Consider the following 17,940-nt stretch of genomic DNA (forward strand, 5'->3'; position numbering starts at 1 on the left):
TGGCTGAGCCCTGGCGGGGCTGCCCAAAGTATGAAATTATTTCCCCCCCTCCCATTCTCTGCTCCAGCCTCAGCGAATCTGGCATTAAACCAGGATCAGGACAGATTAAACTATAATATGCTGCGGTATTAGTGGCTGCAAATGAAGACTTAGCCAAGGGGTTTAACTCCTTCGCCTGACTCAGGCTCAGAAAAGACCAGTGGAAAGTGATTCGGAATCATCTTTTGGAGCATCTTTGGGATGTTCTGGGGAAGAACATCCCTGGAGAAGCATTTTGCATTTCTCCCCTGAAATACTCCATAAATACTATTTTATTTATTTTATTTTATTTTTTTTATTTTATTTTATTTTATTCTTTTATTTTATTTTATTTTTTTATATTTTATTTTAGTTTTGCACAGCTGGAGAGGCTTATTCAGGGTTGCACTAACTCATGGTCTTCATCCCCTTTTCTTCCATGTGCCTTGGTGTTGTATGTTTATTTGCATTTTATAGAATCATGCAATCATGGCATGGTTTGTGTTGGAAGGGACTTTAAATCTCATCCAGTTCCAACCCCTGCCACGGGCAGGGACACCTTCCACTAGAGCAGGTTGCTCCAAGCCCCTGTGTCCAACCTGGCCTTGAACACTGCCAGGGATGGGGCAGCCACAGCTTCTCTGGGCACCCTGTGCCAGCGCCTCAGCACCCTCACAATAAAGAACTTCTGCCTTAGATCTAACCTGAAATTCCCCTGTTTCAGTTTAAACCCATCACCCCTTGTCCTGTTGCTACAGTCCCTGATGCAGAGTCCCTCTCCAGCATCCTTGTAGCCCCTTTCAGACACTGGAAGCTGCTCTGAGGTCTCCACGCAGCTTCTCTTCTCCAGGCTGAACAGCTCCAACTTTCTCAGCCTGTCTCCATACGGGAGGTGCTCCAGCCCCCGAGCATCCTTGTGGCCTCCTCTGGACTTGGTCCAACAGCTCCACGTCCTTCTTATATTGAGGACACCAGAAGTTCACACAGTGCTCCAAGTGGGGTCTCACCAGAGCAGAGGGGTAGAATCACCTCCTTCGACCTGCTGGTCAGGATGTGATTCTGCATCTTTTTAGCATCATCATTAGAGCAAATGGTGGATTTTCAAGGATTGTAAGCTGGTTTTCTAATAATTAGAGCAAATTGTGGATTTGCAAGGAGAATTGCAAACCTTTGTTTTCTAACAGTCATCTCGTGGTAAGACAGAAGTGGGATTTGGCCCATCTTTGTGAAGAGACATAGATGTTCTTGACAGAGATACGAGACCTCTTGGTGGAGGAACAACCCATAGCAGGATCAGTCCATAGGATGCTGTGGGCATGTAGAAATACCAGCTCATCCCCAACCAGCATCTCCAACAATTTTGGGGTAAAATATTACTATCAGTGAGCAAGTGCTGATGTTGATTCCCAAAATTCAAAGCCACCGGGACAGCAGATGGCTCCAAGACAACCATCCCAAAGCTGAACCATTTTGCCCATAGCTAAACATTTTGAAAATGCTAGCTTTGGTGCAATGAAGGAAAACAAGATGTAGGAGAAGGCATTGTCTGGTGGGGAAGATGGTGAATTTTGCAATTTTTAGGCTTTTTGTTGTTGTTGGAAAAGGTCTAGAGGGAGAAATTCCTGCATTGGCTTGGGAATGCGGTTTGCACCACCAGGCTCTTGCAGGAGGGAATGGATAGGTGGTGTGGGGTAAAAATGGACATGGGACCTAAACCAATTCACATTATGGGGTTCTCCTTTGTCCTCTGCAGGCATCCACTGTTCCCGCTGCTGACTCTGCTCTTTGAGAAGTGTGAGCAGGCGACGCAGGGCTCTGAGTGCATCACCTCGGCCAGCTTCGACGTCGACATCGAGAACTTCGTCCACCAGCAGGAGCAGGAGCACAAGCCCTTCTTCAGTGATGATCCTGAGCTGGACAACCTGGTAGACGCAGCTGGGGCTTGGCAGTTGGTTTTTGGGGGTCAGGGAGAAGGTAGGGGTGAGGAAATGATGAAGATCTACCACCTTGGGCAGTGTCTCTGGGCACCGTTTTCAGTGTTGGTGATCTTGTAATGTTCTCTGTAGACCATGTGAGACCTTCTCCAGGATCTCCTCTGAAAACTTTTGTGTAAGATCTCCTGTGAGAACAAACTCCTGCCCTGTGGCTAGTTTTCCCACACAAATACCATGTGGTCAATGTGTTTCTTGGAAACAGCCAAGATTGATGGCTGCTTTGTGTCTCAGAATCTGCAATCTCTGCATTGTGTTCTTGTCTGGGACCATCTTGTTTCAAGTGTGATGGGCAGCTCTTGTCCTAGAAACAAAGCAAAATAAGAGCTTTATCCAAAAACTGTGATGCACATGAATGGTTTGGGACACTTTGGACTGGTTTTGGTGGCTTCTCTGTCATAACAACAAAAATTTCATGCTGTACCCGCTGCTGCTGGAAAGTGCTTCAGAAGACTCTGCTTGGAATGGAGCTTTTCTCATGCATGGACCTCAGGAAACATCCCCAAATGCCATCATTTTGTCCAAGAAGCCTCCTTACATGGTGTCCAGGGTAGGCAGGTGCATGGCACCATGTCAGTGTACCCAGCAAGCACAGTTTTAAGGTCAAAAGAGGTGACCAGCTCTGATGATACAAAGAGCAGAACACCTTCCCTGGGGGTTGATGTGTCCCCTGGGCCATGTGTCAGAGGGATTTCCATCCCAGAAAAGGAGCAAAATCTGGCAATTCCCACACAGTTCCTTCTACATATTACAGATATCAAGGGTGTGATGTTGTCCAACGACCTGTCACGAAGTGGGGAAGAATGAGCAATACTCATCCAAGTGCAAAACCTACGTACGTCTTTGCTAAAAAGAGCAAGAGACAGCTTCAAGATGGATTTAAATCCCTCATGTTTTGTGCCTGATTTCAGTTGTAGAAGAGAGTTTTGTGACATCCCTAAATCAAGAGTGGTTTAGCAGCCTGTGGAAAGCCCTCCAAAAAAATTCCAGACCATGCAAAGCCCAGTTCGCACATTACTAAACCAATTTTGCAATGTCTTACAGCCAAGAACAGAAATTGCTCTTGGACAAGCAACCAAAAAAAGAGAATTTTTGAGTTATTTCACTTTCGGCACTGAACATGCATCAAATGTTAAGGTGCACAGAAAAGCCCCTTTAAATTACAACAAAATGGGTGGAATGATCTAGGAAGAGGAGAGAGATGGAGCCAGCTGCAGCAGAAAAAAACCCAAATCTAAATATTTTGGTGAGAAAAATCTGTTACTACACATAACATCTCCAGCATATGGTCAGTGCAGGAGATGTATCCACAGAGGTTATTTTCACTGAGTTCTTTCTTGGTGGTTTCTGAAAAAGACCCCCCACCAGTTATGTTTTTTTGGCATGTTTTGGAGCAACTCTTGCTGCTGAGGTGAAATTTGGCCGTTGGCAGTTGCACTGATCCCATGTGTGACCATGCAGCACTGGATATATTCATATTCATGTATTTTCCCTATTTCTAGGACATGTTTGTGTGTATATATTCTATCCAATGCCCGGAACTTCTCCAGAAGCCATCCAGATCACTTGGTGTGGTTGGCCTCCATCAAGACAGAGGAGATGGTTAATGTGATGCTGAAGAAGGACCTTTCCTATTGGTGTGAAGCGTCAACTGGAGGGAATTTTGGGTGAAGTACTCAAGACTCGACATTTCAATCTGTCCCTGAGCTGACACTTTTTCCCTATTTGCATTGTTTTTGCAGCTTTTTGGTTATTTTGGGGGTGTTTTTTTTTTATGCCATCGATTCCCTGGAAATCGGCAATGGCAAAGCAGGGATGAAAAGGCCAGCGGCATTAAGCTATCATTAGAATAAGAGTCATGTATTCCTCACTGCCGAGATGCACATAATTAGAAATTAGAAAAAGGTCAGATCTCACCATTATCAACTCAATCAGCTGCCGAGTGCCACACAGTCAATTAATTCAGCATCTGTATTTTTTACAACCCCGCGCACGTACGCCGTCGGACTGTAACTCTTTATCCGGACAGATATACGACGCAGTGGAGCAGGGACATAAAATGAGACCCTAAGCAAATGAGCTGAGATAATTGAGAGATTTATTTTTTATACATATATGTGTCAGGTCTTCTTGCCTTTGCCCTTGAATATTGACTTTCATGGCCATTGAGCCCTGGGAGGATGTGGAGACTTGGGCCGTGACGCTTCCACCTTGTGCTTTGCCGGCACCAACTGTGGAGGAGATAAAAAAAGCAAGAAAAAGGCCCCAAAAAAGAGGATTTTTCCAGCTACAACCCATCATCCCTGATATTCCCTAACTAAAATTTCACTTTTTCTGTCATGGAGCCACCACCCAAGTTTGGCACTGGATTCTTCGGGATGTTTCCCACCCGTGGCGACTCGCAGTTTGTAAAGATGACCACTAAAATTTGCAAGTTAAAAACACCCTTTGAAATGCAAAGACGCTTTGTTCCATAAAACCGCATTTATTGCCCCGGAGTGAATAGCTGAAATTTTATATATTATGCAAGATTTCAAACAGCGGCTGTAAAACTTAAGGTTTCAGCTCGGCGAGAGGAATGTTTTATGTGTAAATTTTTTAACGTTTATGGGGTACGTTTTAATGAGGCCCAGGCTTTGCACCAGCAACAGCTTACAGTGGAGTAGCAGCCCCGTAATCTTGTTAGAAGAAGTGGCCTCCAGAGAATAACCGAATGCTTTTCAACATCCCTGGATATCGGACTTTTTTGGGTGCAGGGAGCAATTCCCATGAAGGCAATGATATATTTTGTGAATTTTTGCCTCTAGGGATTTCAGAGGTAGAATTGATGGGAAGAGAAAAAGGAATGCAGAGGTGATGAGGGGTGGGCTCTGGCATGGGTTTTTGGCATGAATATTGATTTTTTGGCTTTTTTTTTTCTGTGTGTTTAAAAATAAAATGTTTAATTCTACCATGGGATCGGTTCCAGCTTAGATTTTGGGTGAGAATATTGATTTGGTTGGGGTTTTTTTCCCTATTCATCAAGGTAAAAAACAATTTCAACTTTGCCATTGTGTGTCCTTGTGTAGATGGTGAAGGCCATTCAGGTCCTGCGCATCCACCTCCTGGAGCTGGAGAAGGTCAACGAGTTGTGCAAGGACTTTTGCAACCGCTACATCACCTGCCTCAAAACCAAGATGCACAGTGACAACCTACTCAGGAACGACCTGGGGGGGCCCTACTCCCCCAACCCCTCCTCCCTCAGCCTCCACCCCCAGGTAACTCCTTAAATATCACCTGTAATCATCATCACCGCACGTTGGCCAATGGGTGAGTTGGGTCAATGAGGTTTGAGGGTTGCTCTACAACTCTTGTAGCCTCCTGGAAATTAATTACAACCCATCCCCAAACTGAGGGAAACAATGGAAGAAAGCCCCATGTCTTGCTCATATCATACAATAAATGATGCTGTGGAGATCTTTGTGTCATTGCAAAAGAGAGAGATGAGGACAACTTATGTTGCAGCAATGAAATGTGTGTGGAGGGAGGAATTGCAGAAGCCATGCAAGCACCAGGAAAATGGACCATAAATTTGCATTTTTCATGAAAAATTACAATTTGTTGGCAGGAGGGACAGAAACACCGTGATTTTCCCTACTACTTTCCCTTTCCTCATCTTTGTCTTCTTTTCAAGGCACCTCTACATATTTTTGGGTCTTTTTTGGCTTTGCTGCTCCTTATTTTGCCCCGGCACGTGTTGCAGTTTTCCCACAGCATGATCGACTTTCCCACCTTGACTGGTTTTTTTGCATAATTTGGGTTTTAGCTGGGAGAAGGAAACATTTGGTGCCTCAAGCACAGTGGGAGAGTACAAGCAGATGCCTAAGAACTGCAGAAATATCAGCTGAAATGTCCAAATCAAGATGCACCTTGATGCCTTTTAGGTCAAAATAAGGAATTGTTACTCAATATTTAGAAAAAAACAACATTGCTCCTAGGTTGGGCTTTTCATGTGCATTCGCAGTGCAGGAAATAAATGTTGGCTCATTGCATCCCAAAAAACTTCCCTGATGCAAAATTGTGTATCCCTTGCGGATTTCTCTCTCTCAGACCCTCAATTTTTTGGAGGAGGGAATGAAATTTGGGGTTGCACAATCCCACCAGAGATAACTCCAGCGATGTAAAATAACCCAGGCAGCTCTTGAGCTTCTCCCGAAAAAGGAGGTGGTGATGCTGGCTTTTTAAGGCTTTTCTGGGCATTTTTAGGGTGGTGGAAATGAAAAAAAAGGTCATTTTTAACAGCAGGGCTCCAAGTACTGCAGTTTGAAGCTTCCAATATGACGTTTGCAGCCCAGAACGGGAAAGGAGAAACCCTCCAAAAAGTTTTATTTCTTATTTGGGTTTCCTGAAAGCACCAAACCACTTAATCATTGATCTGCGCCCGCCCCCCCCCCCCATCCTCTCTCTATTTTCTAATAATCCCTAGAAATGGACTTATTATCCTTTTGCCGCTTTATGGGAGCATTCCTTATGATCAAAATTAGCAAGACACTTGCATAAAAGAGAACAATAATTGCTCAACGAGCATCTCGCTTGTAATTTATTAGTTTCTATTATTGTGCATTGCCATGGCAACGGCTCGCATCCCGGGTGATGAGAGAGATGTTAGATAGGAGCCGACGAAGCTCCTGGTCCCAGCAAATGGAGATGCACGGTTTTTATCAGTAATTTTCACGGAAATAATAAGTGAGGGAGTTAATGAGATGGAAAAGCCGTCCTGTGGCTATTGTGATTCCCCCCCCCCCCCTTCCATCTTTTTTCTTTCTAATTTTTAAAGTGTTGATCTAATTAGAATGCATCGGTCAGGAAAAGTAATGAGGATTTAGTGCCTCACAAAGAGGTGGGGATCCTATCAGAAAATTAGCACAAGTCTTTGGAAAATAAGCAGGCCCATCGAGAGGTACCAAGCACCTCTGATTCCTACAAACCCACAGCTGCCGAATGCTTCCCTTCTGGGCAAGACTTGAAAGTTGGAGGAATTCAAATGACGATTTGGAAGCAGTTGTTAAATAAATGGGAGTGCACCCAGGAAAGACCCAACTGGAGAGGAAATGCTCGCTTATCCCCAGTGATGAAGGGATTTTCTGCAGGCAACGGGAGCTGAAATACTCTAGAGCAGAAGTAGCCACCATCTCATCTGCTCATTGGATGAGGACATAAGAAGGACATGGAGCTGCTGGAGCAAGTCCAGAAGAGGCCATGAGGATGATCAGGGACTGGATCACCTCCTGTATGAAGATAGGCTGAGAAAATTGGGGCAGTTCAGCTGTACTAAGCAATAAGTGCCTGAGTGCTTCAACTCATGGAGTATCCTTGAGTTTGCATGGATAAGGCTAAAAAACAGTTCAAAGTGCTGGGGATGCTCTAGAGAGCAGAAGAGTCATGGGACCAGTGGTTAAAAAATGGCAAGTGAGATGATTTTGCTAATGATCATCCCATTCATCTCATGCTGAGGGCAGGTAAAACAGTTAAGGGGCCACTAATTTAGGGATTTAAAAGAAAAATAAATCTGAAAAATTTAAATGTAATTGATATCAATGATTGAGGTCTCTCAGAAAATTGGTTTTCTCAGGGCATCGATCATTCTGCGAGGAGATCCACCAAGTTGGTCATGGAAGAGAAATATTTCAATTTTTTGCAGTGTTTTGCCAATGGACACCCTCCTTTAAAAACTAAGGATGCAAAATAGCAAGGATGTCAACTAAAACCGAGAAAACAACGTCTGGAGCTGTCAGAATGTCATCGCGGGAGAATCGCAGTTGGATTTCCCTGGTGTATCCCAAAAGGATGGTCCTTGGCTTGATGGTATTTGTGTCTTCTAAGATGGAAAATGCAAGAATTCCTGGAAATGCAAAAAAGCCTGGTGGGGATGGGAAGATGAGGGAGCATCCAAATGCGTGTTTCAACTGTTGCTGAAATCTTCTCATGTTGCCAAGTCTAGAGATGACTCCTGGCCAAGTTTGGGTGAAACGTTGGGTTTTTTCCTCTGTGATGAGCCTTCCCTGAACCTTCATTACCTTATAGACAATTTCCTATTCTATTTTATCCATTGATTTTGGGCTTTGTTTTGTGTTGTGGAGGAGTTTCAGCCTGTCTGGCCTGCAGGTCCACCAAGCAATTCCCCTTCTTCCATTTTTCTTGGTTGTTTTTCACTTGGCTTCATGCCTCCACCTTGAGTCCTCATCAGACCAGACCCTTTTTAACCCCCTCCCTTCATTTAATGAATATTTTTCGAGTTTTTCAGACAGGGATGGGAGAGTGGAGGTACTTGTTGCATAGAGGGGGAAAAAAGCCAATTTAACCCAAAGCTGAAAATAAATCAGTTTGACTTTCCTTCAACATCAAAGTGGTCTTCACTGCTCTACAGTTGACTTCACTTGCAAGAAAAAAGACCCTGCATAGCCAATCAAATTGGGAACCAGAGCACTGCCAGGGATGTTTGAATTGGGTTAAATCTTGCATTTTTCAGCTCTCGTTTCAAGTGAGAATTGCAGCAGATTGGCAGTGGTTAAATGGGCATATTCAGGACAGCATCTCTTCTCAAATTCCTTCTCCATCTTGCTGGTGGTTGGAGGTTGACAGTAGGGTTGGTCTGACTCAACGCAGTACTTCTTGGCATAAATCTTCATTTATCCAAGTTTGCCCCTGTGGACAAGCCTGGGCTTCTCTGTATTTAAAGCCAACCTTTTTCTCATTTCCATTGATCCACCTTTCCATCCACAAAGGAACCTTGTGAATCTTCTTACATGATTTTGAGTTTGGCCAGTTCTTTGTTGGGAAACTCAGGGTTTTTCTGCAACTAATGCCAATTTTCTGTAGCTTTACTCAAGCACAAATGAATTTTACAAAGATCATAGAATCCCAGACTGGTTTAGGTTGGAAGGGACCTTAAAGCTCATCCAGTTCCAACCCCCTGCCACGGGCAGGGACACCTTCCACTAGAGCAGGTTGCTCCAAGCCCCTGTGTCCAACCTGGCCTTGAACACTGCCAGGGATGGGGCAGCCACAGCTTCTCTGGGCACCCTGTGCCAGCGCCTCAGCACTCTGAGGATGTGACAGAAGCTTTTATGTATGTGTGCCACCCAAAAATAAAATGCTGTATCATAAAGCACAAGGGGAAGGACATCAGCTCAAGTAGTGCTGAACTTCAGCTCTTACTTACGCTTGGGCACTTGGTCTTTGGCACTTGCCTCATTGTAAGAAAGGGGTATTTTTTGTGCAATTCAGTATGTACCAGGTCTTTTTCTTCATTAAAGTGACTTTTAATTGGGAGAAATAGAGCTGTGGAAGGTCAATGCTGAGATGTGGATCTGCAGAGACACCTAGAGATGCTTTTTTTATACTCAAGTTTCAACTTCTTTTGAGTCCTAAAATATAAAATATTTTCCACTGCAGCAAAATCACAAGTTAATATCATTTGGCTGGCATTTGCTATCCAGGCAATTAGTATGCAAAATATAGTTTTTAAATCTTCTTGGAGATATCTATACTTATTTTAAGACAGAGCCTCCACTTCCATTGGGTACCCTTGGTTTCACATTGGCATTGCAGTTACACCATGAATTCATTTTTTGGACATGACCAAGCTGGTGTTTTGGGACAGCTTTCCTCTACACCACCAAAAAACCCTCAATTTTTGTCATAAAATGCTGTTAGAAATGGTTTTGACCACTGTATCTGGAAAGAGCAGGTTCTTGTTCCCATTTTTTTATATCCCACATTATTTCTTCCCAGTGCACTTAGAATCATGAAATCAACCGGGTTGGAAAAGACCTTTAAGATCATCAAGCCCAACCTTTAACCCAGCACTGCCAAGGCCACCACTAACCCATGGCACTAAGGGCCTTGTCTACACAGTTTGTGAACACTTCCAGAGATGGTGATCCCACCACTTCCCTGGGCAGCCTGTTCCAATGCCTGAGCACCCTTTGGGGAAAGAATTGTTCCTAATACCCAGTCTAAAATGTTCTGGATACCCTTCATTTGGAGGAATCATGGAAAAACACAGCAGGAGAGGAAAGCCAAACCAAAACAAATTTTTCCACAAAAAGGTTTTAGAGATGGGGAAGGGATATTTAAAAAAAAAAGAAAAAAGGCACAAGAATTTTATGGTTTTTTGCATTTTTTAAATTAATTTAATGATGAAAAGGAATGTGTGGGAGGCAAAGCAGAAGTTCACAGCAATTGCAGCAAAATTTCCACATAAGTAATATTGGGATCATCAATGGAGAGGATAAAAATAACACGTGACAGAGGTGTCAGGTGCAATGGTTTGGGCTCAACATCATGGGAGCGGAAAATGCAGGAAGGGGATTTAATAGCAAAAGTCTTGAATGTGAAGAAATGTCTCAAAATTAAGGGAAATTGAATAAAAAGGTGAAAAAAACCACCCCCTTTTATTGACATTTTACTCAGCAGTTGAGGGCCACCTGGACACCAGGGAGGTGATGCAGAAGCGGAAAATGGGTAGAAAAAGGGGGAAAATGTTTTTATTGCAAGAAAGGAGTGCAGTTTTCATTCCAGCTGAGTGAATTAGAGATAAATGGTTATCTTGGGCTTATTTTGAAATGATAATTTCATAAATATTATTTGCTAATTCCTGCCCATCTGGGAGGTTGTGATACATCACCCTGTATTCTGCCCATCCTCAACTGCAGCACCCTTCCCAAAATGTTGCATTCAATACTCAAATAATCATTCAATTTGGTCTCTTTCCAATTGCCACTTGAATGCAAGAGCTGCTCCAGAGCTGGGGCTGACAATAAGGTTACAGCTTTTGGCTTAAAAAATGCCCTTTTTTTGCAAAAACTTAGCTTAAAGCTGCAAGGAATTATATCAACTGGGGTTATGTTGTTATTAATTTCATTATTTTACTATTATTCAGGCAAGGTGAAACCATGGTGCTTGCCCTAGCTTTTAGACAATGCTGCATCATACAGTTCCAGTGAAAACACCCCAAAAATATATAGAAAGAAGAAGATTGAAGAAATTCCTTCTTGTCTATCATGCTCCTTTTTCCTAATGGGAATGCACGAAGAAGACAAGTTTGGGGAATTCACTTTGCAAAGTGTGAATCCTCATTTTTCATCTTCTTTTGCAGTTGCAACAAAGTGAAGAACTCCTTTTCCTCCGGTTTTGCCTGTTGAAGTACCCAAAGCAACAGGATGAATTTACTGGAGTGTGTGTGTATTGGGATATTAACCCTCTGCATGGCTCTGCGTGTTAAAATCGATGTTTTTAACGGTTTTTCCCTCAGGAGATGTTGCAGAGCTCGCCCGCGGCACTGCCGCCCGCATCCAACCCTCCTCCAGGCATCGTGGTGCCGGCGGCCACACTCCCGCCGGGCAACTTGGCCATGAGCACTGGCAGCAGCTCACCGGCTGTGCCAGGTAGGGACCACGCAGGAGTCTGGTGGGGGCAAAGGGGAGAAATTTGGGGGTTTCGGGACCCCCACGAGCCTTTTTGTCCCTAGGTGGAGCCTTGTACCAGCCTGTGACGATGGTGACGTCACAGGGCCAGGTCCTTGCCCAAGCCATCGCCCCTGGTGCCCTGCAGCTCCCCAACACCCAGGTAAGACCTTCCTACCTCACATTCCCACTTTACACAGTATTTCGCATGGCTGCAGCAAGCAAAAACCCCATTTCTCAATAAATTAAACTCCTGGGAGTATCCTAAATTTCTAATTAGCAGGAAACATTGATTAAACCCAGGTACCTCTGGGGTACCTGAGGAATTAGAGCAAAGACCTAACAAATTATAGCAATGTTTATGTTCATATTTCTGTGTTATATAATATATTATATTATATACACTATACACTGCATACTACATAATATATTATGACATATGACATATGATATATGATATATGATATATGACATATGGTATATGATATATGAGATATCATATCTCATACATCATAATAAGATATATGTCATGTGTGGTATGACATGTGACATTTCATATATGATGTATGAGATATGATATATATTGTCTCATATACAAAGTGATATGTGATATATATGACATATGATATATATCATATATATCATATAAATGGTATATGACCTGTATGATAGATATCTCATATGTGATAGATATAATATCTATGATATATGAAATATGAGATCTCATGATGTATGAAATATGAGATCTACGATAACTGATATATCATATAAGATACATGATATATGATATTTCTGATAGGATGTGTTATAGAATCATAGAATCATAGAATCACAGTATAGTTAGGGTTGGAAAGGACCTTAAGATCACCTAGTTCCAACCCCCCTGCCATGGGCAGAGACACCATACACTAAACCATGTCACCACCTCAGAACCATTGCTATTGGATTATGGATCTGGGATTGCCTGTTCGGTGCACCCATTGCAGCACTCATGGCAAAGAGTCATTTTTTTTCCCTTGCTTTATAGATTTTGGCATATTTTTTAGCCATTTGCTCTGGTTTTACTCCTTTATTCTGTCATTGCAATGAATTACATGGGGTTTGCCTGTGGATGCATCTTGCAATAAGGTGACAATTTGGTGTAGAAATAGATTAATAAGGACAACTTGCTATCTCTGTTGGCTGCATTGCACATGAATTCTTCCAAACCCCCATTCCCCAGGAATCTGGGGAAGAAACTATCTTTTTCTGCTACTCTGCTCCACAGGGCAGGTCAGCAAAAATTCCCCCGTGCATGTTGGGAATGCTTGCACCTCCCTGGCAGTATTTATTGCCTGTGTGCTGCTTCTTAAAATTTCCTCCTTTAATATCTTTCCATTGAGTGCTTAAATCTTGCAGCAAAATCCTCCATGGTGGGAAAAACATGAGCACAGGGAATATTGGGGCAGGGAGGAAGCCCCAGACAAGCACCTCCGGATGCTCTTCCTGCGCCGCCGGCATGATTTATGCAACTGTAACCCATGGGAATTGCAGGGACCTGCTGGCCTGATGTTTAATTCATCCAGGAGAAGGGGTTTGATGAAGAGCTGGGGAAAAAAAGAGTAAAAATCTCTTTTTAACTCAAGCACTGAGATTTCAGTTTGGTTCCTGCGTCCTCATTAAAACTTCTCTTGCAGCAAGATGTTGATTTTTTATTTTTCTGGGGGAAAAAAGGCAAATTTTCCTGCAATGGATATGTTTCTCCTCATGGTGAGAATCAGTTGGATGAGGAACACAGGCTTGGAAGGTGTTAACAAGCAGCAGGATTTTAACCTCAGGTTCAGAAAGTCATCTTCTTGGTTGTTGGAGTAACCTGCTCTAGTGGAAGGTGTCCCTGCCCGTGGCAGGGGGTTGGAACTGGATGAGCTTTAAGCTCCTTTCCAACCCAAACCATTCTATGATTCTATTTTGTAAGGTAAAAGCATTTTTCCTCTTTAATTGCACATCAAAACCATTGTGGGTTCAGCACCACAGTCCTCAGCTGTGCTGGTGCCATCACAGGGAGAAAAAGCCCATTTCTCTTTGCAAAGCATTGGTAAAACCAGTGGAGATATTGAATAGAGATCCTGGGGGAAAATGTGGATTTAATACAAATTATTTTTGGAAAAAAATGGGGTTTGGATGTTCCCTGCAAGTGCCTGGTTTTTGCAATCCCATTTTGGGTTGATTTTGCTTGTGTTTTGGGTTGTCTATCTCTGTTTTCAGCCAATTCTCTCCCCTGGCAGGTGAACCTCGATCTTACGTCCCTCCTTGATGGTGAGGACAAGAAGTCCAAGAACAAGCGAGGCGTCCTGCCCAAACATGCCACCAACATCATGCGCTCATGGCTCTTCCAGCATCTCATGGTGAGCACCCCAACTGCCAAATCTCTGTGCAAGCTGGGGAAAAAAAAAAGGTGAAACCCCCCCCAAATTAGCAAATCAAGGGGGTGAATTTGTATTTGGAGGCACGAAGCGGCTTTGCTTTTATTTTGGGAGTATTTGGAGCACAACTTTTTTCACTGCAGGTGGTAAAAATATTCCCTTAATGCAAGAATAAGCAAACGAAAGGGGCTTTCCATGATTTTTTGCGTTTTTTTACAATTAATATCTCCCAAATACCCTTTTCTAGCAAGCTGGAGTGGGAAAGCTGTCCCACAGGTATGATTGTCATCAGCAGTCACTTGACATGCAGAATTGCAAACTCATCCCATTTGTGGGGGGATGCAAATGTAGATAGATGGAGGGAACTCAGAAGATGCAACCAGGATATTTCCATGCAAGGATACTGCTGTCCCATCAGCAGGGCTGGAAGAATGGTGAAAAGCTTAACCCTAACCCTACCCCAACCCTTTTTCCTGCATAATTTGGCCAAAACTGTCTCAGAACCTGATTGCAAACAGTTGCATGATGGTCTACAGGAAGGTGGGAGACTCTCAAGGTAGGCAGCAACACAGAAAATAACAACTCCAAGCAACTTGGGGAACAACATGACCCGGGACATAGAGCAGCAACTGGTTGGGAACTTTCCAGCCTGTTTTTTTAAATGGGAAATGTTGGATTTCTTGCATTGAGGACAACATCGCTGTGTTGGGCTCACTCAAGGTTGCCGTTTTGCATACAGGGATGTCATTTTGGTGCCCATCTCTCTTTTTTTCCTAGCACCCCTACCCCACAGAGGACGAGAAGAGGCAAATTGCCGCCCAAACCAACCTGACCCTCTTGCAAGTCAACAACTGGTGAGTGCATCGGTGGCCCATGCAGTCATCTTGCTGGCTTTAGAAATGTTTTTCATGCTATTTTGGTGCGATATAATGCTTTTCTGGGAGTAACTTGGGTGATCAGGGCCCATTTCTAGGAACTGGGCTGGGGTGTGTTTAATTGACAGCGTTTCATTTGCGATGTCTCAGTGCCCTCTCCTGGCAAACCCAATGTGTAGCAGCCTTCAACTCATAGCTGGAGAAATTAGTGCAATGGTGTAACATGGAATGGTTTGTGTTGGAAGGGACCTTCGAAGCTCCTCCAGCCCCAAGCCCCTGCCACGGGCAGGGACACCTTCCACTAGAGCAGGTTGCTCCAAGCCCCTGCGTCCAACCTGGCCTTGAACACTGCCAGGGATGGGGCAGCCACAGCTTCTCTGGGCACCCTGTGCCAGCACCTCAGCACTCTCATCCTAAAACATACCCCAGACAAATAAAATAGGGTAAAACCTCTCACAAAATAAATCACAATATTTATATTGTGATTCATTGAATTGTTATAAAGTCTGTTGTTCTAACTCAGAATTGGTGTAACTTTACTCCAATGGTCTCTTTTCCCCGGAAAGGTTCATCAACGCCCGGCGGCGCATCCTGCAGCCAATGCTTGATGCCAGCAACCCAGACCCTGCCCCCAAAGCCAAGAAAATCAAATCTCAGCATCGGCCCACCCAGCGGTTCTGGCCCAACTCCATCGCTGCTGGGGTCCTGCAGCAGCAGAGTGGCAATTCGGGGACAAATCCTGATGGTAAGGACAAGCCCTGATGGCCCTGCCCTTCCTGGATGGGGTGGCCATGCATTAAATTATGGCCTTAATTGGGAATTAAGGATTTCTAGAGCCATTTTTATCCCCTGTGGGGAAAAATATGTTGAAGAAGTGGTGCAGGCAAGAAGGTCCTTTCAGTTGGCTATCACGAGGGCACTAGAAATGGGGCACTGCCATCTCCTCAGCATAGGAACACTCCTCAATGATCAGCCACTGCGGGGCATCATTTGGGATATCTCCTGAGGGGAGAAGGTAAAGGGGAAGATGGGGAGAGGAGAGGAGACAAAATGGAAAAAAAGATTAAAAGATGGCCATGAGAAAACAGATGGGACAAGACAGGAAGGAGGAAGATGAAAGGAAGGTGAGCAGAGAATAGATGGTGAAAATGAAGAGTAGAGAAGATGGAGATAAGAAGACAGATGAGACAAGATGGGAAGAGAGAAGATGGAGGAAAGATGAAGAACAGACAAAGAGGAGCAGAAAAGATGGCAATGAGAAGACAAATGAGACAAGAAGGGAGGAGAAAAGATAAACAGAGAACAGATGATGAAGATGGAGTAGAGAAGATGAAGAGAGGATAAAGAGAGAAGAGATGAGTATGGACCAAATGAGAACAGAGAAGATGAAGAGAAGGGATGGTGGAAATTGAGAGAAGACGCAGATCTGCCCAACCAATTTGGGCATCTACTTGCTCAAAAATGATAGTTTCTCGTTATTTAATGAAGATACATTAAAAACATTAAGGGTTGGATCTTGGGCAGTGACTGGGGCATGTGGGACACCCTACAGGTGTTGATAGATACACCTTTCAACTTGGCTTGTTCCTGGTTTACACACTTTGTTGTCATTTTTATATTACTTGGGGAGTCCTTATTTCTATGTATTTATTTGATTTCAGGCTCACTCAGCATGGACAACCTGCAACCCCTCTCATCAGCGACAGCCACCATGGCCATGCAGCAGGCCATGCTGGCAGCCCATGATGACTCCCTAGATGGCACTGAGGAAGAAGACGAGGATGAGGAGGATGAGGACGAGATGGAGGAGGAGGAGGAAGAAGAGGAAGAGCTGGAAGAAGAGCCTGGTGGCCTCCCAGCGGCACCCGGCGCTGACCTGGGCTTGGACCACAGTGACTCCTTGGAATAGCTCCTCCTGCACCATCCCCAAATCATTGACAGCACCAGAAACAAGATTCCCCCAGAAATGCCAAAAAAAACCAACCAACCCCTGGCAAGAATAAAAACAAAATTGGTGAGAAAAAAGCAAATTGGAGGCACTGGTGGCTGCCCTGGCTGCCCATAGGAGCACAGGGACCAGCACGTCAGCGTGTGGATGTGAAGGACACATGTTTACAAGGCACATATTGTGGCCGGATTTATTTTTCTTTTTCAGGCTTTTTTCTTACTTTTTCCCTTCTCCCCTTCATTTTTGGTAAGAAAAAGCATTTTTAGGGGATGCTGTTTTCCCCACACAATGCTCCAATGCTGTTGGGCGACAGTGGGCTTTCACCGTGGGCTACTGCGTCCATCACTTGGATTCCTTGGTGCAAAAACCCCCCAAATTCCAATAAACAACCGCAGGACTGATGCTTTTTGGGATTTTCCCCCAAAAAGTGGATTCACAGGCGTAAGTATCGGCACACGGGGAGAAAGAAACAGCGAGTGCAAGTTCTGTTTCAGGTTGGATCTGAGAGTTCTGGTGCCCTTGACCCACCAGACTGCCCAAATCTCCCTGTTTTATCCCCAATGCTGTGGCCGTTTGGTGACTCTGGACACAACTTTCTGGAAAAGGGAGGATATTCCCCCAAATCCTTTTATTTATGTGCTAAAAACCCCATTGAATCTGGAGAAGAACCACCCCATTCTCATCCTGAAGGGCTGAGACTGGATGCAGAGTTGGGGCAAAGGCTGCTGGGAATGAGACTTCCCGGTGGCACCGAGGCAGGAAAAAATGGGTTTAAAACACACAGATTTTCACCCAAAATTGAATGGTGACCCCCAAGAGTCACCCAGATGGAAGGAAACTCAATAATGTTGCTGGAAAGATCGTTTCTCCCTGACATTGTTCACCCATGTGGGAAAATGGTGGAGTTTTAGCCCAAACAAGCCACAGGTGAGGGTGGCTTGGCAAAAAAAAACAAACCAATGTATTTTGGGTTTCTGTAATTTCATAAAGGATTCATTGTAATTTAGTATTAATTCATGGCCATTTATTATAAAGTGCTACGAGATGAGGTTTTGCAGCTGTATTTTATTGGCAGCTTCTTCCTGTGACTGGAGAAGCCCCAAAAGTCCCCCCAAATAGGTGAAACAGCCCCAAAACGAGTGATGCTCACCCTGAAATGAATGTTATTGTTCAAAAAGGAGAGCTTCTTCCCCAAATTGAATGATGCTTATATCAAAATGAGTGATTCTGACCCTAAAATGGGTGATGCTCATCCCAAAA

General features: G+C 44.0%; 1 protein-coding gene across 2 annotated transcripts in view; it reads left to right on the forward strand.

Annotated features, from left to right (window-relative positions):
- Nucleotides 1-17,728, forward strand: part of PKNOX2 (PBX/knotted 1 homeobox 2) — an 83,516-nt gene extending 65,788 nt beyond the window's left edge. Inside the window, exons 7-14 of one of the 2 annotated variants that reach the window (XM_030505257.1) lie at nt 1,772-1,943; nt 5,078-5,266; nt 11,305-11,437; nt 11,521-11,618; nt 13,720-13,839; nt 14,635-14,711; nt 15,299-15,477; nt 16,394-16,641. In XM_030505257.1, coding sequence (XP_030361117.1) covers nt 1,772-1,943; nt 5,078-5,266; nt 11,305-11,437; nt 11,521-11,618; nt 13,720-13,839; nt 14,635-14,711; nt 15,299-15,477; nt 16,394-16,641 — 1,216 coding nt within the window. Of the gene's footprint in view, nt 1-1,771; nt 1,944-5,077; nt 5,267-11,304; nt 11,438-11,520; nt 11,619-13,719; nt 13,840-14,634; nt 14,712-15,298; nt 15,478-16,393 lie in introns of both variants that reach the window. The other variant, XM_030505258.1, reaches the window with a different exon arrangement.
- Nucleotides 17,729-17,940: the final 212 nt, after the last annotated feature.

This window comes from Strigops habroptila, chromosome 17 (assembly GCF_004027225.2).
Source record: "Strigops habroptila isolate Jane chromosome 17, bStrHab1.2.pri, whole genome shotgun sequence".
Lineage (NCBI taxonomy): Eukaryota > Metazoa > Chordata > Aves > Psittaciformes > Psittacidae > Strigops > Strigops habroptila.